Here is a 21,634-nt window from a genome sequence, read left to right as displayed (position 1 = left end):
TTGCAATAGGAACAAATTTCCCTTTGGTTTCCTCGGCCGTGGTCCTAGCGCTCTCAGCTATTTTCCTTGTCTCTGTGCTTTCCTGAATTAAACGATTTATAGAGTCTGTGTTAGACGATATTGTTTTCGTGTTCAAATCCAGTCTTGTTGTCAATTCTGTCAGTTTCTTGGAGTTCTCTGTAGATTGCTTAGTAAGTGCTTCTAAAGATTCATTTATCCTGAGTAGAGCCTGTGTCATGGAATCCATTGATACCGTTGTTGTTCTTTCCTGTGTAGCTGATGCTCCTGACAAGGAGCCTCTTTTCTTTTGAGCCTGAGCCTGCTTTGCTTTGGATCTTGTTGATATTTCATCCAGTGGGCCGCTCATATCTCAAGGTCGTTCCCACAGGAACAGCTGCAAGTGGAAAATCCCACTGTTTTTGCTTCAATACAACAACAGTCTCTCTTTTAAACCTCTAGAGGGAGTACATTATATCCAATGCAGAAACAAAGAAACAGGGAGAGAAGTAGCCATACCCAGTTCCAAAAGTGAAAGTCCAAGTAAAATCCCTACTTTGTTGCAATTTTAGATATTACAGTTTCTGTCCACTAAAGTCCCGTTATTTTGTTTCAGATAAATCTTACTTTATATCACATCTAGTTTGACAGTTCACTCCCAGGCGCTCGCTGCCCCAGCAGCCTGGCCAGAGGTGTTGACAGCGGAAAACTTCCGTTTCCAAAACTTCTCTCTTCCACCAGACGAATTTAAGCCAATTTTTCTTCCCCCCCTCTCCTATTCTCCGGGGGGGAGGTCCTCTTTCAATGTCAGGTTAACTAAGTTGCGAAAAATAGATACGGTCCCTTTAAGTACAGCTTACTTTTTTCGTTGCTCAATCAGACATGTAGCTCCGGGAGGCTGACTTCCTTAATTTTGCCTGACCCGTTTTCAGCCAAATCTTCTTAAATTCTTAAGTTTTAAAGTCCCGTTCCCTTTATTTATCAATCTTACTCACGGGTGTTATTTCCAATCGGTAGATTCAGGAAGGAATCGGCGCTCTCCGTCAATGGCGACGCGGCTTCACTCCGTGGGCTGGGTTGCGATCCTCAGCACCGCGCTCACACCCGCTGCCGCTCCGGAGCCTTTAAAAAGGCTCTTTCGCGATACCGGGGGGCGCAAAGGTGCCCACCGAATCTCCTTGTTCACAGGCTTCAGCGCCTGTGATTTTAGGGGTCCCCCGCTCGCCGTAGCGGGTCAGACCCGAACTCACGGAACAGTCCTGCTTCGGAGCTCGAAGCAAGGACCGCCATTAACGCTGGCGCCGACCGGAAGTCAATACGGATATATCTTACATGGCTTTTGAGAGAATATATATTAAATACTTCCAACAGTAATATGCTTCACAGATGTTGCATTAGGAATACAGTTGTGCCCCGCAAGACGAACGCCTCGCAAGACGAAAAACCCGCTAGACGAAAGGGTTTTCCGTTTTGGAGGTGCTTCACAAAACGAATTCCCCTATGGGGTTGCTTTGCAAGACGAAAAAAATCTTGCATCCCCCGCGGGTTTTTTTTCGCTTTTTTCGCCCTTTTCTTAAGCCGCTAAGCCGCTTATCAGCTGTTCCGCTGATAAGCCGCTTAACAGCTGATCGCTGGAAGCCGCTTGACAGCTGTAGCGCTAATCCGCTAAGCTGTCAATGGGCTTGCTTCTCAAGACGAAAAAACCGCTATGCGAAGAGCCTCACGGAACGGATTAATTTCGTCTTGCGAGGCACCACTGTAGTCTTATTAAGCTTGCTCACTACCCAGTTCTGAAGTTCTTGCTTATTTAACATAAAACATTTTTATCTAATTTTCCCTGTCAAATATTTGGGAGTATCGTAATGTACAATATGTCAAAGCACTTACTGGAAGAATCCAACCTTTGTGCCAACATTTTAAAAAAAATTGGCATCAACATCAATTGGGCATATTTATAGAAATCTAAAGGAATCTAGGCACTACTCAGAGAATGTTCATTGTGCATTAAGTTTACTTTCCTTGTACTGGCTCAGTTCCTCAAATTTATCACGTACAGAGCTTTTTTTAAAAAAGCAATTCCAGAGAACAGTAGAACAATGATACTGAAAATAAGTTTGGTTGTGTTGACTTTTATAATTAAAAAATCAAGCATCGCCTCTCTGAACTTGACCTATTATACCATGACACCGTCTTTGCCAACAGGACGCCCTCCAGATGTTTTAGACTACAGTTTCTATCAGCCCCAACCAGCATGGAGGACACCCGTTGGCTAAGGCTGCCATCATAAGTGTAAAGTTATGGTGGGGAAGTGACTGGAATTTTATTTTTTGTTTCAGTCTGCTGTGCTACTTAGCATATTGGAGGAAAGTGTCACATGGTCTTTCCTAATCTACGCATGATCCATGTCAACACCTGGGACCTTCTCAGTGTCTTCCCATGAACTACAGACCCTCCCATGCATATTGACTCCATTACACTAATGCTACTAAAAATCTGTCTGTTTCTGAATAAATATGAGATTAGACACATGCTTGCTGTATCATAGATTCTAGTTGTTCGCCCCCTTGCCAAAACACAAGGGATTATCTTTGTTCTTTGGAAAGAATATGGGTACCGAAACTCTCTCTTGGGCACAGCAGGGAGTGAGAATGGTGTCTGGAGGGAACAGTTATCTCCTACCCCAGTTCCTCAGGGGGAGAGGTGCAAAGTGAAGGCAAGGGCAGATTATCACGGGGCAGGGAGGGACTTTTATAGTGGACTCCTGTAGGTCCCTCCTTTGGCCAGCAAAAGGTGAGAATCTCTGCTTATTTTCCCTTAGTCCCAGTTTCTGGGGGCCACAACAGGCTCAAATCCTGGCACTTCCTTAAAGCAACAGCTTCTACCTGTATGTGCTGAGCAGTTTAATATAAAGGGGATGATCTGTTATTCTATTACCTACAGAATTCTGATTTATAGAAATTCTACAGAGATTAAGAAATGTGAGACAACGCCCTGACAAAGGCCTCAGGTTGTGGAGAGGAGACAAGCCCCGACAGCCCCCCCAAAGTTGGTTACTCTAACACAGGCTGCCTTTAATAGTCTTCCTTCAGAGTAAATGGTGCCATGAACTGCAGGCCCACTTACCAAAGAGAGGGAAATATTTAAAAACTTGCTGCCTGGAAAATGCCCAGGATCATTGTAAACTCTGCAGGACTGTAGCCCAGCAAATAGTTCAGCTCATTTTGTAATAAAAGTAGTATTTTTGCCACTTTATTTTGAGAGGGGGAAAGGCAGAGTGATTCTTCCAACATCTTCTCCTATAAAAGAAAATTACAGCTTCCAGAAAGAACGTGGAAACTTATTTTACATGTTGCATTTTATTATAGACAGCTTGGCTGAAGAACCACACCTTTCACAACCAGGAAATTACTAAGAATAAACCAGCTTCACAGCCCGTCCGAAAGTAAGTAAAAGAAAACTTTACGCAAAGAACTTTGCTTTAACTGGATAGAGGGGGAAATCTCTTAATACTACACTAATGCAGAGTTCTTGGGGAAAGGAAAGGGGTGGAATTATTAACATTAATAGATGCTACTGTAGGTTGCAACGTTTTTACAAAATAAAACTTCATACAGATGACAGATACTGAAAAAAGGCCACTATAAAATATATTCAGGATAATTTGTTCCATTTTGTTGCAAAGTCTAAAGAAACTTAATGATAGAATTAAATATGCATATGGGAGGGGGAGTCAAAGCAAGGCATGCTGGGATTTATTCACATTTCTGCCCTGCTCCTGAATAAAGTGGGGCTCTGTCACTTCCCCACCTGCCTTTCCTCCCTGAATTCCACTGCTGGAGGCTTCCCCACTTGGGCCAGCTCACCTCCACTCCGACAGTTGAGCCTGGGGAAAGGGGGTTTGAATTTATCTGAATGCACAAAGTGCTTTTCTTTAAGATACTCATTTGAAACATTTCTAGAGCACCCTTCATCCAACAGATGTTAGGGCAGGGCATAATGGGGAGGATGAATAAAGCTATTCCAGACAGATACAAAAACAACCAAAAAGTAGAACATCAACTCTCATAATGCCATAGCAAAACGGCATTTTGCCATCTTTCAGAGGCAGGGTGCCATTGAATACCTGCTTGCAGATTTCCTGCCAACATAAAGCTGTGGACCCTGTCAAGTAGGCTGCTGGAAAAGATGCATTCGTGGTCTGATCCTGTGGACGCTTCTTATGTTCTTTTTTATTTATTTGCCTTTCTAGCTCACCTTTTCCACCCACGAGCTCAAGGTGGCGTACATAGTTCTCCCTCCTTGTTTAATCCCCACAACAACCCTGCGAAGTAGGTTAGGCTGAGAGGCAGGGACTGGGCCAAGGTGACCCAGTGGGCTGCATGGCCAGGTGGGGATTGGAACCCCGGTCTCCAAGGGCCGAGTCCGACACTCTCACCACTACCCCGCCCTGCTTCTCTCATGTTCTGCAGCAAGGCAGGGCACCCCCGTTTCTCAGCCAGGACTAAGACGGAGCCAGCATTGCATCTGAGCTGTCCCGCAAGGAGGATCTTGCCATTCCCATGTATGAACTTATGGAAAGGAGTGCAGACATTTCTGCCTCACCTTTATGTCAACAAGAATTCCAGTCTCACAAAGTTTCCATTTAAGAATCCTAAAAGAAGCACTGGTGCCATTAGTTCAAAGATTTTTTTGTCTCATGTTTTTTTCTTTTTAAAAAAGCTTAAATAAATTACAATTATTGGCTTTGGCAGGCATACTCAAAGCTATATGAGAAAAATAACCCAAAATAATTCCAGAAATTATCTTATGAATCATCAACAAAGTAACAGTTAAAGAACAGTTTCTGTTAAAATAACACAGGTGCAGGCGTCAACCAGGGAAGCAGACGGTTCAATTTGTGGAGAGCTGTTCAGAGGAGCCTGTGTTTATGAAGTCTATTCATGCACAAAGAATTAACAGCTTCATTCAGCTGATTTTGCATTATCCGTTTGTTTGTTTGATCTTATTAAACTCACTGTATATTTTGAAAACATGCTGCCAATGGGGAAGGGAGAGAGGGAAAAAATCTGGACTTAAATACCAATGAAAAACATTATTTTGGAAGACTGGGGGATCATATACTCCTCTAACTATTACAGTGGTACCTCGGGTAGAGAACTTAATTCGTTCTGGAAGTCCGTTCTTAACCTGAAACTGTTCTTAACCTGAGGTACCACTTTAGCTAATGGGGCCTCCCGCTGCTGCCACGCCGCCGGAGCACAATTTCTGTTCTTATCCTGAAGCCAAGTTCTTAACCTGAAGCACTATTTCAGGGTTAGAGGGGTCTGTAACCTGAAGTATCTGTAACCCGAGGTACCACTATAATACTTTTTAAAGCCAAATACTAAAATCACAAATTTAAAATACAGCACACTTACGCACTCTTGCAGCTTCCCTCCAGATGTTGGTGGGCTCACCACCCCCATCACCCCAGGAGGCGACGCCAATGGCCAGGGATGAAGGGAGCTGGAGTCCAGCAACATCCAGGTGGCTGCTGGATGGATCAAGGGAACACTTTCAGCAGAACTTCACTGGTATTTCTGAAGATGAATTCCTACCATCTATGAAAGTATAGAATCAAGGAACTGAAGAGCTGGAAGGGATCTCCAAGGGACATCTAGTCCAACCCCCTGCAATGCAGGAATTTCAGCTAAAGCATCCATGACAGATGGCCATCCAACCTCTCCTTCAAAATCTCCAAGGAAGGAAAGTCCACAACCTCCCGAGGGAGACCGTTCCACTGTCAAACAGTCAGAAAGCTCTTCCGAATGTTTAGTCAGAATCCATTGGTTAGGATCCTATCCTCCTCCCAGAAAAGGAGAAAACAAGCATGTTCCCTCTTCTATGTGACAGCCCTTGAGATATTTGAAGATGGCTATCCTCTCTCCTCTCAGTCCTCTCTTTTCCAGTGTTGTTGACGAGCAGCAGCTGCTCCATCGGCTGTCACCGCAGAGCTCCCAGGCGGCGTGCACCACGCACTGAGGCCCATCGTCCAAGGCCAGGACAGCGGGCAGGCTACGCACGCGGAGTGCCAGGCAGCAAGCTCTGGCTAAAGGTTCGTGAAGCACCTGTCACAATGCCCATGGTGTGGCCCAGACCCACTGCCCACCCGCCAGCCTCTCCGCCCGTGGCTGTGCCAGGTTTACCTCAGCGCATGGACAACAAGGAACTTCCTGCAGCCAATCTGAAACCGCACCAGCCTCACCTCCTGCCCAGAGGCGTCCGTGGCTTTGGATTGGCTGCAGGAGCTTCCTGGAGCCAAACCGAAGCCATGCCAGTGTTGCGGAAGTCAGTCCACGCGCGGCCAGGCACCTGCGGCTTATTTTCAAGGAAATGCCACGCCGGTTTAGCTCAGGGCAGGGACTGACCGAGCAGGCACCAGGGTCTGGGGACCGGATTTACGAGCCTGGTGGGCCGCATCCAGCCCCCGGGCCGTAGTTTGCCGACCCCTACTCTATGGCATGCAAACTAAACATTTTCTGTTTTAAGTTAACTTTTCTGAAGTGAATTAACCTAATTTGCACAGAGAAATTGTCCAGTTCAACATTTTCTGGAAAACAGAAATCACTGCTTATAGCAGACAGTGCTTTTGAATTGTGTGGATGAATTTGGGGAGAGACTGCAGGTGTGTGGAATGGTGGAAGACTGTGGCAAGTTGGACGGTATAGCCTTCAGCTATTCTCTCAATCACAAGATCATTTTACTCAATTTTATCTTATAATTATAAGCTCCTTTTCCTAGCTGTCATTTGCTGTTCCTATTTTTAGGGTTTTATTGCAGATTTCTTTTGGGGTCTGTGTATTTATTTTAGTGTAGTTTATAGAGAAGGGGGGGGGAGAAAGTGAGCCGCCTTGAGGACTTCACACCAGAAGACAATATAACTTTCCCTAAATAAAGAAGAAGAAAATTCTTGATACATTACAATAGCTTAACCCTTTAATTCCTATTGCAAATGGAATTTTAAAATGCACAAACATAGAACAGCAAATGAAAAATACCCTAAAATCCCTGGGACTCTGAACATTTATAGAGAATTCTCTGGTTTACTTTAGCAAAAGACCAAAGGTGTATATTTCTCCTCATACTTTTTGTGGACCTCTGATTATTTAAATTCCGCCACTACCTTTATAAACAACAGGAAGACGGGGATGTCCAAAACAAGCTGAATCAAAGAGTCACAAAAAGCTTAAACTCCAATTCCAAAGGATCACTAATACTGGAGAATGCACAAAGACGCGCATTAATGTTGCCTAAACCTTTGAAAGATGTTTCAAACTGATGAAACAGCCCAAATTACACACACAGAACACCACTCTGTAATATACATCAGTGTAATGGAAACTTTCTGCTGGGGGGCAAAGTCTTTGACAAACCTAGTGCTCCCACCCACCCTCCCCACTGCTAACAAATCTCCTCCATTCATTTTAAGAGGAATTTGACCATCCAGTTGCATAATGCCTCAGGCAGTACTTTTATCCCACATTCCATAATTAATGTTGAATGACAAAATTTAGAGGGAGTAATAGGGCATGTAATAATATATATATATATATATAGAGAGAGAGAGAGAGAGATGATTACCAAACTTCCTCCAGCCAGGAACCAGAAACCAAGGTTCCACATGTGGTTCTCTGAGGGCCTCTAGTGGCCAATGGCAGAATCACATCCCACTTCAGTAATAGAGAAAGACCATCTCCCATGGTAACATGGGGAGGGAAGCATGTGACTCTTGATTCCCTCTCTGCTCCATCTCCACATGGCAATCTGCAGGAGGGGGGCAGGATTAAACTTTAAGCAAGATGCCCCAGGGTTTCACCTCCAATTTTGGGTTGTTTGTTGCCCCCTCTCCCCAGTACAAGATCCCATGCCTCATGACTGAGGCTGCTGTTGGGCCTTTCCATTGTGGATTTTCTGGATTCTTCCCCCAAGAAGACACTGAAGTCCAGCTGACTGTTTGATTTTGGCTGCTAGAGCCGGAAAAAGGGGAGGAGGTAGCGGGGCAGAGAAAGAAAGAGAATTAAAGTGAAGGATTTTTATTTGTTGCTTTCTTTTCTTTTCAGAAGGTGAATATAATAGCAGGGAAGAGAGCAATTCAGAAGCTATGAGTGAGACAAGGGAAAAATCAGACCGTAAAGAGAATGAATAGCAAGCTGACTGTTTGGGATGGCAGGAAATGAAATTAGGGAAACACAGAGAGGAAGAGGAGAAGGAACTTTCCAGCTGCTCATGGGGACTTCCTGCCTGGGCGGCTCTAAGAGGCTGCGTAGCCCTTGTTGGCCAGGAAAACAAGGCCTCCATACCTGGTTTCCTCGGGAAATACATATGGAGTACTCCTGCTGTTCTGAGAAGATTCGTTGTCTTCGTTGTTTTCTTGGCAGGAAGGCAGGTGGGCAGAGCGGTTCTGTTGGCTCTCCCACTGATGGGCAATATTGCTAATGGTTAATCGTTTCTTTTCCTGAAATGAGATATAAATATACAGTTTGAGAAAAGAGTTTGCTAAAGTAAAACAAAACGGCATTCTGGAAACTAAGATCAAAGAAATGGAATTACAGCAATCAGAAAATTATGTTGATTTCAGTTGGCTATCTGTTTCCTCTCAACACCGATTATTCCATCGGTGGCTTTTAACTAAGATAGACCCCCAACAATCAGAGGCTGCTAGACCCTCAGTGACAGTCGCTGGGTAGTTTGTGGGCTCCCCATAAGCCTGTGAGAAGTAGGATGCCATGGCCTGTTCCAGAGAGGCTCTTGTGTTCTTATGGGTAAGACAGTAGGAAGCATGGGCAGACTAGATCAAATACTCTACAGCAGGAGTTCCCAAGTTCTGTGGAACCCGTTTTTCAAAAGCCAAGCCATGGACCCCCTACATTTTCAAATGTTGATATCTCTGTGGTCATTTCTGTTATGTGACTGGTTCCGCCATACCCTCCAACATGTCCCAGAGCAAAGCCAGGCCGTGTCGAGATAGGAGTATCGCATCATCAGCATACAAAAGCACTGATATTGATTTGTCAGCCAGTTTGGGGGCATGGAAGTCCGGAGATGACAAACAGTTAACCATATCATTGATGTAAAAGTTGAATAGAACTGGGGCCAGGATGCAACCTTGCTTGACCCCCTTGCTGACAGGAACTGGTCCTATAAGATGGCCATTTAACGAAGTTCTTACATACAGCACCGTGTCTTTATATAAACAGCTGATCAGAAATAATAGTCTTTTGTCTATACTTGATGTGCTCAATTTATCCCAGAGTCTTGCACGTGGAATTGAATCGAAAGCAGCCTTTAGATCGATAAAGGCTGCGTATAGCACCCCACAGGATTTTTTGGCATATTTGTCAATTAAATAGGCTAGGGTGAAGCAATGGTCTATGGTGGATCTGCCTTGCCTGAAGCCCGCTTGCTCTTCCGCTAGAATAGCTTCAGTTTCCAGCCAGCTAGTTAGCTTAATATAAAGGCCGTGTCTTGCAGGCCATGCTCCCGCATGAGTCACACGACCTGCACAAGAGCATGGAACCCAAAAACAGGATGTCCCATGCCTTTGACGGGTATGTGCCTGGGTGGGTTATGCAGCCTTCCAAGAGGGAACATAGGAACACTTTATAGGAACATAGGAAGCTGCCTTATATGGAGTCAGATCACTGGTCCATCGAGCTCAGTGCTGGAAGTACCTCTCCAGGATTTCAGACAGGATTCTCTCCCAGCCCAACCTAGAGATGCAGTGGATTGAACCTGGGACCTTCTGCAAGAAGAGCAGGTGCTTTACCACTGATCATTCTTCCCCTGCGATGGAGGATGCCATGTGGTTTGTTTCCAGCAGGGAAGGAGCAGCCATAACAAGGAGACGCAGCTACCAGGGGGGTGGGATAAGAAGGGAGGGAAGGGCCCGGTTCTCTTCCATTTACATCACACGAAGGCCACCGCTTGGTACCTTCAGTAAGGTCTGCTTGTGGCTTTCACGCCTCTTCTCTTCCTCTTTTCGTAAGGCAACAGATGCCATGCGCCTTTCTTCTTCCTGGGTTAAAATAAAACAGAACACTTTGCGGTGAGACTCACGATGGTACTAGTCAAACTTTGCAAGGAGTCAGTCCATAGCAGGGTAGGGAATCTAAAGGTAACAGAGAAGTCATACTGGATTTTGTAAAAACACTGAAGTCATGAACAAGCTTTCAAGTTCCACAGAACAGTGTGTCCAGCTGCTAAGCAAAAAACAAAGAAACAAACCCAAAGTATTCCTACTGGGTAGATTGTGTAATTCAATTAAAAGAAGTCCAAGCATTCCCATATTTTCCAAGTAACAAAGCAATGCTCACAATGAAATCAAATATTAAAAGGTTCTTAATAACAATAATAAAAATATGTATACCCTGCCCATCTGACTGGATTGCCCCAGCCACTCTGGGCAGCTTCCAGAATATATAAAAACATAATAAAACATTAAACATTAAAAACTTCCCTATATGTGGCTGCCTTCAGATGCCTTCTAAAGGTTGTATAGTTACTTATCTCCTTGACAACTGATAGGAGGGCATTCCACTGGGAGGGTGCCACTATCTCACTACATAGTGAGGGAACCACCAGAAGGCCCTTGGAGCTGGGCCTCCGTGTCCAGGCTGAGCGATGGGGGTAGAGACGCTCCTTCAGGGATACTGGGCCAAGACCGTTTAGGGCTTTAAATGTCAGCACCAATGCTTTGAATGGTGCTAAGAAATGTATTGGGAGCCAGCAAAGATCCTTTAGGACCAGTGTTATATGGTCTAGGCAGCCAATCCCAGTCACCAGTCTAGCTGCCGCATTCTGGATTAGTTGTAGTTTCCAGGTCATCTTCAAAGGTAGCCCCACGCAGAGCGCATTGCAGTAGTCCAAGCAAGAGATAACTAGAGCATGCACCACTCTCGCAAGACAGTGCCCAGGCAGGTAGGGTCTTAGCCTGCATACCAGATGGAGCTGGTAGACAGCTGCCCTGGATATAGAACTGACCTGTGCCTCCATGGGCAGCTGTGAGTCCAAAATGACTCCCAGGCTGCGCACCTGGTCCTTCAGTGGCACAGTTACCCCATTCAGGACCAGAGAGTCCCCCACACCTGCCTGCCCCGTGTCCCCAGAAACAGTACTTCTGTCTTGTGCAACCTCAATCCACTGACTGCAACCCAACTTCCAACAGCCTCCAGACGCTCACACAGGATGTTTACTGCCTTAACAGGTTCCGATTTAAATGAAAGGTAGAGCTGGGTATCATCCGTATACAGATGAACACCCAGCCCAAACCCCCTGATGATCTCTCTCAGAGGCTTCATATAGATGTTAAAAAGCAGGGGGCAGCAGGACAGAGTTCTGAGGCACCCCACGTAAGAGCCGAGGGGTCTGAAGACTCATCTCGCAACACCACTTTCTGGACACAGCCCAGGAGGAAGGAGCGGAACCACCGCATAACATTGGCCCCAGCTGGCTTCCCCAGAAGAATACCATGGTCAATGGTATCAAAAGCCACGGTATCAAAAGAACTGAGAGATCCAGCAGAACTAGGAAACAGCTTTTCCCTCTGTTCCTTGTCTACCGAGATCATCGACCATCTTCCATTATTGGAAAAACTGACACAAAAATTGGAAGTAGCAAGAGGCCAAAAGAAACCTGACAATTTTAATGCAGTCTGGTGTGACAGTTATGGTAGAACAGTACTAATAGTATACAGCACAGTTGTGCGTGCATGAAGGGCATATTTCAATTTTCCACCTTCCCCCTCCCTTATAATTTATAAATTATAAATTTATAAAAATTTATAGATTTTTATAAATTCTAATTGTTATTGATACAAAGTACCTTTTACTTACAGTCACCAATCTAAGCGTTAGACAATACTATACATAATTTCATATCTGTAATAATTGTAAGTTTTGGTATATACACTTTGACACAAATTTGTTAATACATTCAGAAATATATATATCTCAATGCAACCATGAATGAATAAAAATTATGTTACCATAAAATATATTAAAAGGTTCTCCAATGCAAGTATCTTGTGACTCTTAATTTTAGATTTATTTTATTCATTTATATACATCTTGGATGTTTAATAAAAAGCCTCAAAATATATTTTTATTAAGAGAAAGTTCTAGAAAGAAGAAAATCTGTATGGCCAGATAGACCCTGCATATTAAATGCAATGAGAGTATTCAGCAGGTGGTTTGTTTAAAAAAGAAAATCCTTGCTGTCAAATTTATTCAGGACATACCTATTCTGACATTTTCATTCTATTTATTTATTTGCAGCAGTTGTAAGGATGCCTGTTGAGAGATGGTAATTATAGTAATGTTGGCATTTCCAACATTTTTAACTAAGCTGTTAAATAGGCTGCTAAAAGAGCCATTGGTTCAAAGTAAAGCCTGTTTAGCTGCATCATACCTTTGGGGTGGAGGAATGGTTTGGTGCAAGGTTCATACAAACATCTTTGGAGGGAATGTAAGACAGCTACTAAGTTTCAGAGTCATTTCTTTCGCTGTAAAGTTGAAGTGGACCTATTATTTCTCTTCTGGGGAGCAAATAAAGCCATCCTCTCCAAATGGTTAATGATCCATCTTCTCACAGCTGAGCAAATGGAGATAACCTTTCTCTGGAAAAGTGATCAACCATCTGCCCCTCCAAAGGTGGTATGACAGGAAGCTTTCTCTGTCAAACTTACCCAATGATGTAGCCTAACCCAAAGTGAAATAAGAAGTGATGGGTTCTAGGAAGACTAGTTCCTTCCTCTTATATTAATCCCAGTCCAGGAGAACAGGCTGTCTCTCTCTCTTAATGCCTTAATGGTGAGGTGTTTATACTCTTGACATGGGAGGGAGTTTTTCTTTCATTCGTTTGTCTCTTTCTGTGGGGGCTATTTGTATTCTTGTGTCTTTATGCAGTACAATAAGCTCACAATTTAAACAGGGATTGGGTTCAATGGTGGGTGGGATTGCCAACACCATTTCCCCCAGAACTCAGCCCCTTTCTATTTTTTTATATTTTTATATTTATATTTTTGCCATATGTGTTAAGCTGAATGAGCACAAGTTAAATGTGTGTAAGTTGTGGGTTTACTGTACACAAAGGCTGGTTTCAAAAACAGCTTACCATGCAATTGGGACTGCTGCTTGTGCTCATTTATAATATCTGTATGTTATATGTTGGCTTTCTACTCCAGAGTGGCCAGTGTGGTGTAGTGGTTAAGAGCGGTAGTCTTGTAATCTGGGGAACCGGGTTCGAGTCTCCGCTCCTCCACATGCAGCTACTGGGTGACCTTGGGCCAGTCAGACTTTTCTGAAGTCTCTCAGCCCCACTCACCTCACAGAGTGTTTGTTGTGGGGGAGGAAGGGAAAGGAGATTGTTGGCCGCTTTGAGACTCCTGAAGGGGAGTGAAAGGCGGGATATCAAATCCAAACTCTTCTTCTTCTTCTTCTTTCAACAAAAATACCAGTAAAATTTAAATGCTGAATATAAAATGCAAACTTAACAACAGTGAAGAGAAGATGCATCTTAACTAAAGTTCCCAGTGCTTATTTATGGGAAGGGGATTCCATAATTTGGGAGGGGGAGACCGCTCTCTCCAGCTCTACCTGCCTAAATTCTGAAAGAGCCAATACCCAGAGAAGAGCCTCAGAGAATGATCTTATGGAAGGGGAAACTCAAACTGACACAGACAGTCCTTCTGCTGTCTTATCCCAAACATAAATTCAATGAGTGTAGACCTCACTCCTTATGGGGTTGTCAATAAGACAAATCAGAGGAGATTGCTAAGCATTTTGTATATAGAAAATAGTAAAAGTATTCTTAGTAACTGTAGTAAGTTTTTTAAAAATAATAAAAAACACAAAACCTGCTGGCACTGTGAATAGTCTGGTTAAATAAAACTCTTTGCTTATTTCAAGGTTTTTCCCCACAGAGTTTCTCTTACTGTGATCTTCTTCATATCCAGCTGTCGGAGCTGCATCATATGGTGGAGAACAGTATGCTTGTAAAACGCCTCTTGCGCTATCGGGTTGCCATCTAGGGTGATGTCTGAAAGGGATGCAGAATCGGCAAGGCACAAGATGTCATCAAAACTAGGTGAAAAGAAAAAGGAATGGAACACAAGTCACGGATCTCAAACATACAACCATCAATTTCTATGACTATTAACCTTAAAATAACCATTATTGATATCATTACACTAATTAAAAATAAGCAGTAACAATACTATTCCCCCCATCAAATAGAGAAAGGTGAATTTTTGCAATAACTGGTCAAGGTTTTTTGACATATTTGGTTTTATGTGACTTTCAAACTTAATGGGATGTTTCAGTTAACTTTCACAATATTCACTGGTTTTCTGTTGTAAAGGTTTGAAATGTGTGAATTGGGTTATATCCAGATCTGCTCCTGAGGGATGTCATATCAGTTACATCTATCACTGTCATGGTTTCAATCACTCAAATGTTTATCATGGCTGAGTGACCAAAAAACAAAGCACCAATGCATTTGGGAATGAAATATGCTCAGGAGAGGGCTGGCTGTTTCAGTTGCCCTTTTTTTTAAAAAAAGGAAATATATCAAAAAGTTTACATGTTTCCTCTGCACCTCTGCTTCTTTCTCCTGGACCCGCAAGCTTGTCTTTCCCATTCTCCCAATGTCAAATTTGCCCAACAACACCAATGCAGCGGCGGGGGGGGGGGGCAGGGGGTAGCATAGGGTTCTCCCATGCAATAGGATCCTGAACTGAACAAAATACAAAGTCTCAACCGTGAACGAGCGCAAGTAATGGCAGCGGCTCAGATAATGGCAGGAGGGTGCAATGGCCAAAGAGATACGTATGTGAGACCCCTGATTCAGAGGGGATTGAACTGCAACCCTTCTGGCCTGTTTGCTGGTCCCACTGTGGCAAGGGAGGGGGACACGCCCTCAGGCATGCAGGAATGGCGGCTCTTGTGGATGATTTAAGCAGGAACCCAGAGGTCCTCCAGGTGCAGTGGCTCAGGGGATGAGGCCCAATGCCAAATGGTAAATTGGGGATGAAGTCCATTATTTACTGCTCCCGGGCATCAAATTCCAGTGCAAATCCTCTATCTAATTTCCCCAAACAGATGGCCAGCTGGCAGAGACAAAAATAAGGTATTTAAAACACACATCAGTTTTTAGTTATAGGTTTCTATCTGTTTTTAGTTTATTGTTGATTTTAATTTTCTTGAACTTTTAAAATTATTGTCAGTTCTTTTTACTGATGATTTTATTATTTTTTTGAAAACCGCTTTGAGGGTTGTTGTTTTTACAATCAGTGTATAAAATTTATGAAATATATAGAAGTAACAGTAGAAATGACCTTCAGTTACTTTTATCAATAATTTATATTAATTGTTGTTGTTGCTGCAATTTGTATGCTGCCCTTCATCTGCCGATCTCAGGGCGGTTCACAACATAAAAATACAATAGCTCTTCAGAAGAAGCAACTTTCCTGGATCTCTCTCAGCTACACAAAATATAAATGCTTTTTTCTCCTCTGTTGTGCTAGATTAACTTTTGCAGAGAAATAAAATATTAATCTAATATAAATGAATACACTTGACCTTAAAAGCTAGGGTTGAGTGTATTAAACACCTGCTACATCTTCCCTGAGGGATCCTAGACCTTCCCGTGATTTCCCCCCATAAGTGGAGAGAGGGCTGTGACCCCACTCTTGCCTCTGCCCCCCTTCCTCTTCATGCTGATGGGGGAGGAGCCCCCCAGCTCACTTTCTGTTCTTTTTCTACTGCCTCAGGAGGGATTACCTCTTTCACCTGCACCTTCCTTTCCCCTTCTGACACTGTTCCAGCAGCAGCCTGGCTGGCCTCCCCCGGCTTCACCAGGTGAGCAGGAAGAGGCAGGGCTGCCCTCGCAAGGTACCCAAGGCTGGGGCAGAGGGCAGTCAGCCCTGGTTGTGCCTTCCCTGGGGTTTCAACTCAAGCAGGTCTGCAACATATCTTTAAAAATGCTGCCATTCTTAGTGCATAATCCCTGCTTTAAAAATACTGCTTTATACACAAAAACAATGGCATAAGTGACAGCAATTGTGCAGCCTGAGGTGGAACCTTCACTACTTCAGGTGCTCTCCTGTGGTACATAGGCTCACAAGTAGGAGGAGAAATAACGCATGAAAGCCTAGAGATACAGAGAGATAGAAACAAAGATAAACGGGGGAAATACCAACGGGGAATACTGAAGGAATACAAGAGAGGGCTAGTCACAGAGAAGGAAAGATGGGGGGAGGAGCTCTGTTGGAAAGCAGATTCCCTCTTTCTGATGTACACATTTACCTAGACAAACTAACCCAGAAGGAGCATGGCGAGAGGTACAACTCCTCTTCCCTCATACACACACCCTCAATTATTACATCTCTATTTGAAGTGTCAAGAACTTAAGCTTCTACTTTAAAGAAAAACATAATATTAATGAACCATCACTTTTTATTTAAGCACTAAGAGTGATAAACATCATGGCTATCTCAAAAATGATTCGCCTAGAAAGTACCGTATTTTTCGCTCTATAGGACACACTTTTTCCCCTCCAAAAATTAAGGGGAAATGTGTGTGCGTCCTATGGAGCGAATGCAGGCTCCTTGGCTTCAGCAATAGCAATGCGAATCCTCCGAAGCACAGAGGGAGTGCTCCCTCCGCGCTCCGGAGACTTTGCGTTGCTTTCGCTGAAGCCTGGAGAGCGAGAGGGGTCGGTGCTCTCCAGGCTTCAGGGATAGCCGCCTGAAGCCTTTTGAGTGCAGCGCAAGTTCTCGCTGCGTTCCGGAGGCTTCGGGTTCCTTTCACTGAAGCCGGGAGAGTCTTGCTCTCCTGGCTTCAGCAGAGAGGGAGAGCTGCACACAGCGCCCCTTCAGCGAAGCGGGAGGAGAAATGGAAGGGGTTCCGTTTCTCCTGTTGTTTTGCTGAAGGGGCGCTGAGCAGAGAGGGGGAGATTTTTTTTTTCTTTTTCTCCCCCTCTAAAACAAGGTGCGTCCTATGGTCGGGTGCGACCTATAGAGCAAAAAATACGGTAAGTTTTGCATGTGACAACAGAATGGCAAGCAAACAGCAAGAACATAACTTGGGTTACTTCCGTGAACAGAGCTGATGAAACAGTTTCCTGTGAGGTGACTGCAACCCTGCCTTAGAGCATTTGGAAGAGCTAAACCCTCCTGAGTCCAGCGTGACATCACAGGAGAATGACCCCTTCAACTTCACAGCACTTGTTGTTGTTTAGTCGTTTAGTCGTGTCCGACTCTTCGTGACCCCATGGACCAGAGAACGCCAGGCACCTCTGTCCTCCACTACCTCCCTTCACAGCACAAGAAACAGCAAACTCAGGAAAGGGCCATTTAAGTTCAGCCCCAGTCTAGACATTGCAGTTTTCTTTTTTCTAATTCACAGTCTCCCTTCCCCAAGTACAGAACTACCACCATCACAGCGGAACTTTGCTTGAGAGAAACTGGGACACTGGAAAAATGATGTTCAGTTACACTGAGCAGAAAGTAATTCTCACTGATCCTAAAGGCAGAGCAATATACCTCTGCAGTCTTTCAACTGCTGAGCCCAGCCAAACACTCCCCCCTCCCAAAAAGTTAAATCAGGGTAGGATTTGTGTATCATTCAAAGTGAAACAATCCAAACCATAAAGGAGGGCGGGGCAGATTAAGCTGGAGTGTTGGTAGATGGCTGTGTTCATGTCTAAATAATGCTGCCAAATCCAATCTATGGAAGGATATGCACTGAATGTGAAGTTTAGGTTCTCAGCACTGTTGCAATTCATAAATTCCTAAGTACTGAAAACTCTACCCAGCAAGTGGCACATATCCTTCCACAGTTTAAACTGCAGCCAACAAGCAACACTTTCACAACAAAAGAGTTACCATTTTCACTTATTTCAATTAGTTCACTTCCCCATTCCACTTCTCCAGAACATAAGCACAATAAAACAAACAGCAGTAGTTCCACGTGGTTAAATTCCACTGAGAGCAATTAAAACCCCTTGCCTGCCTCCCCCACCCTCCCAATGTGTGAGTAATTGCTGCAATCCCAGGCTGAATATCCTGCAGTGAAGAATCGCTGCAACACGTAATTGCCTCTGAGAAAGGATGTTAGACATACTAAATTGTGATCAAGGGGGAAGTGCATCCAGGAAAGAATACATTTGCTAATTTTGAAAACAGGCTTAATTAAATGCTGCAGCCAAAATTATATAAAAACAGAATAAAGGAGGGGGTGGGGAGAATAAGATTCAGAAAATGCAGCTCTTATTTTTAAAAAAGGTGTTTTACTCCTGATTTCATAACTAGGTTGAAGCGTAGCATAGAAAGGAAGAAGCTGCATCTTAGTAACTAAAAAAAGGATGCTCAATGACCTGCACAAATGGAAGCCTGTAACTTCAATTAAAGAGACATCAGTTTACATGACAGTCTGGAGCAAATATAACAGGCTGTATAATCTAAACCCAGTTAGGGCATTTTTAAAATAATGAGAATAATAGTGATTCACAAACTAATTCAGATTAACATTGACTCTGCAGTATCAATATCCGGGCTTTCTGCTTAAGTATGGTAATGACATATTTTAAAACAGAAGAGAAACATTTCTTCTCTGTGCACTTAGAAAAAAAGATTAAATGTTTTGCTAAATTTTGGGTTCATAGTTGTTCTCTTTCTCCATATACTGTATCATTTGTCTACCAGCCAGACAAAAGTAACCACTGGCAAATATTTAATTTTAAATGGATAGTGGTAATAAGTGAGGCACTGAGAGAGCAAACGGATTCTCTCCCCGCCCACCAGCAGTTTCTGCTTACCGAGATATATTGTTAAAGCTGAGGAAGAGACGTTGGAGGCAGGGCAAAGTATCCACATCTTTCTAGAAGGAGAGAGAGAGAGAAAAGACCAAATTCAGCACCTGAAGGGCAGCATGCTCTACACGCTCTTGCTTCTCTGGAGGATGAAACATGCCTACTGCAATTTACTGTAACCTTGCTGCAGTGCCAACTGATGTGGTGCATAGATCCTCTTGGAAAATAAGCTGGACTGCTTGCAACAGAAAGTGTTGAGCAAAAGAGAGGGGAGACGCAGCGGCAGTAGATGCTGGCCTCTTTTTCAGCTTCTCAGAAAAGGAACTGAGGTGCTGACTCAGGGTTTCAGCTGCAGGGGAAAGCAGACCGCTATGAAACGGCAAGCAAAATAAAATCCAATTTTGTAGTCATGCTGTTGTCTAAAGCATCAAAGTGCTAACTCATGCATGCAGCTGTCCAACCAGCAGCAAGCAATACCGAAATGTGCTCTGCAGACATTTCCCTGCTTCCTCAAGTAGCTTAACGAGTTGGAGTCCCACCACAGACAACACAGAAATGCACTCCAGATCTCACAAAATGGTTATCATTTTGTAATGCACAGCCTTTGTGGGAACACAGGGAAGGTATATATTATTATTATTACAGTGGTACCTCAGGTTACATATGCTTCAGGTTACAGACTCTGCTAACCCAGAAGTATTACCACGGGTTAAGAACTTTGCTTCAGGATGAGAACAGAAATTGTGCTCCAGCGGTGCGGCAGCATCAGGAGGCCCCATTAGCTAAAGTGGTGCTTCAGGTCAAGAACAGTTTCAGGTTAAGAACAGACCTCCAGAATGAATTAAGTACTTAACCCAAGGTACCACTGTATTATTATTATTATTATTACTATTAACAACAACAACAACAACAATATCACTTTAACAATCCATCCAATTCTTCCATGAGTCAGAGACGTTTATTTTTGCCATTGCCACCACCAAATTGATTATTTCAGTGGGTGAGGCAACTCTCCAACTTGCAATGAGTGGATACAAATACACCAAGATAATGTTGATAATGATAACGATGATTTATTAAATTTCTATACCACCCTTCATCCAAGGATCACAGGGCAGTTTACAATATAAAAACACAAAAATGTATAACATAGTAACATACAAAAACAATAACCAAGGGGTCTCCTTGGCTTTCAGGAGCGGGACAAATATGTGGGTCATAATATGGGCCAGTCCATGGTGTTTCTCACCCACATCATGATAGGCAAGATCGTTGATTTTCTGAAACACACAAGAACCCCTTCCCTACGCAATGTGAAAAGCAAGACTCATTTTGTCATGCAGATGTTTCATTCTCACCACCACAAGGTCTATGCTCAAGACAACAAGGATTAGTTGCTTCTTAAACAATTGTCCTGAACGCACAGTCTAGATGGTTAATGTAGCAAAAGGTAGATTCTATCAGACAATGCAGCAATTTCAATCTATTTATACCCCCAACTCTCTAGCTGGATAAACTCCCAGAGTGTCTTACAAATAAAAAAAGTTCTTGCCCTCAGGCTTATAATCTAAAAAGCTGTGATATTAAAGGGAAAAGGGTCAAAGAGGGGAAGAAGAAAACGGGCAAACTCTAATACCAAATTCTTAAAGTTATAAGATCCTCAGGACCAGCTTAGAACACTGTAGTGTAGAGGAAAAACAAACACTGCCGGCAAGGAGAAAACTATCACAACAATGAATGGCCTAGACAATTTTGTCCCTCTCTGATGTGCTGATTTTCTACTCAAATGGACTTCATGGACCACATCTCTCCATATGAACCAATCCAGACCCTGCAATCATCATCTGAGACCCTTCTTCATGTGCCTCCTCCTCCGTGAGAGGTCCAGAGGGTGGCAACACAAGAAGAGGCCTTTTCTGTGGTGGCTCCCCACTTGTGGAATGCTCTCCCCAGGGAGGCACGCCTGGAGCCTTTGCTACATATCTTTAGGCGCCAGGCAAAAACATTCCTCTTCTCCCAGGTCTTTGGCTAATTAAACAATTTTTTAACTATTGGGGGGGGTTCTCTCTCTCTCGCCTTTCCCTGCTGTCCAACTCAGACCACCACCCCTTTTCTCTGAGCCATGCTCTTCTGCAATCCTCCTTTCCCAAAACCTCTTCCTTTCCTTGGTGTATGGATATCTAACCTCTGCTCCTCTGCCTAGAACCTTCAGCTTTCCCTCTTCCTACTCAAGAACAATACAGTTCAGACAATGGCCGTCAGACACCTCCTATCTGCCCTGACTTTCCATGACCTTAAGATTCCAAGGCTTGCAGCAATTCAAACATCCCTTAGGTATATCACTTTATAGATCTCCTGCAAAATATGTATTCATAGGCTCTCTCTTCAACTGAAGACAATACATGACAATATACATTGATACCCCCAAAAAAATCCACCACAAGAAACTGATTTTTTTTTAATCAAATTTGTTTTAAAATTCCAAAAGCAATATAGTTCATTCAAATTATAGCATTTTTTTCTAGAGCAAATGGATTCAGTTCACTTACCACAATTCTGATCTGATTATATCTAAGATTAAGTTCCGTCAGTGAATCTAGTCCGTTCAGGTTTTCAATGTATGTTAAGCAATTCCGGGCAAGATTCAGCACTCTGAGGTCACTTAAATGGTGGAGATTTTCTATGATAGCAATCTGTAAAAGAGAAGATAAGAAAGAATGAGGATTGTATCAGTTGAGCCCAACCCTTCTTTCCCCCCTCTCAGAATGACACCATTAAACAAGCAGCTTCT

General features: G+C 43.5%; 1 protein-coding gene across 8 annotated transcripts in view; it reads right to left on the bottom strand.

The window, feature by feature from the left end:
- LRRC49 (leucine rich repeat containing 49) overlaps nucleotides 1–21,634 on the bottom strand; it is a 92,446-nt gene that overhangs the window by 54,756 nt on the left and 16,056 nt on the right. For all 8 annotated transcript variants that reach the window (XM_081887673.1, XM_081887672.1, XM_081887669.1 and 5 more), the window contains 5 exons: nucleotides 21,393–21,536; nucleotides 18,850–18,911; nucleotides 13,967–14,114; nucleotides 9,968–10,051; nucleotides 8,337–8,491 (listed from right to left, as the gene is read on the bottom strand). In XM_081887673.1, coding sequence (XP_081743799.1) covers nucleotides 8,337–8,491; nucleotides 9,968–10,051; nucleotides 13,967–14,114; nucleotides 18,850–18,911; nucleotides 21,393–21,536 — 593 coding nt within the window. The remainder of the gene's footprint in view (nucleotides 1–8,336; nucleotides 8,492–9,967; nucleotides 10,052–13,966; nucleotides 14,115–18,849; nucleotides 18,912–21,392; nucleotides 21,537–21,634) is intronic.

The sequence above is a fragment of the Podarcis melisellensis genome (assembly GCF_964234715.1).
Source record: "Podarcis melisellensis genome assembly, chromosome: 14".
NCBI classification, from domain to species: domain Eukaryota; kingdom Metazoa; phylum Chordata; class Lepidosauria; order Squamata; family Lacertidae; genus Podarcis; species Podarcis melisellensis.
This window is presented reverse-complemented; position numbering and strand designations above follow the sequence as displayed.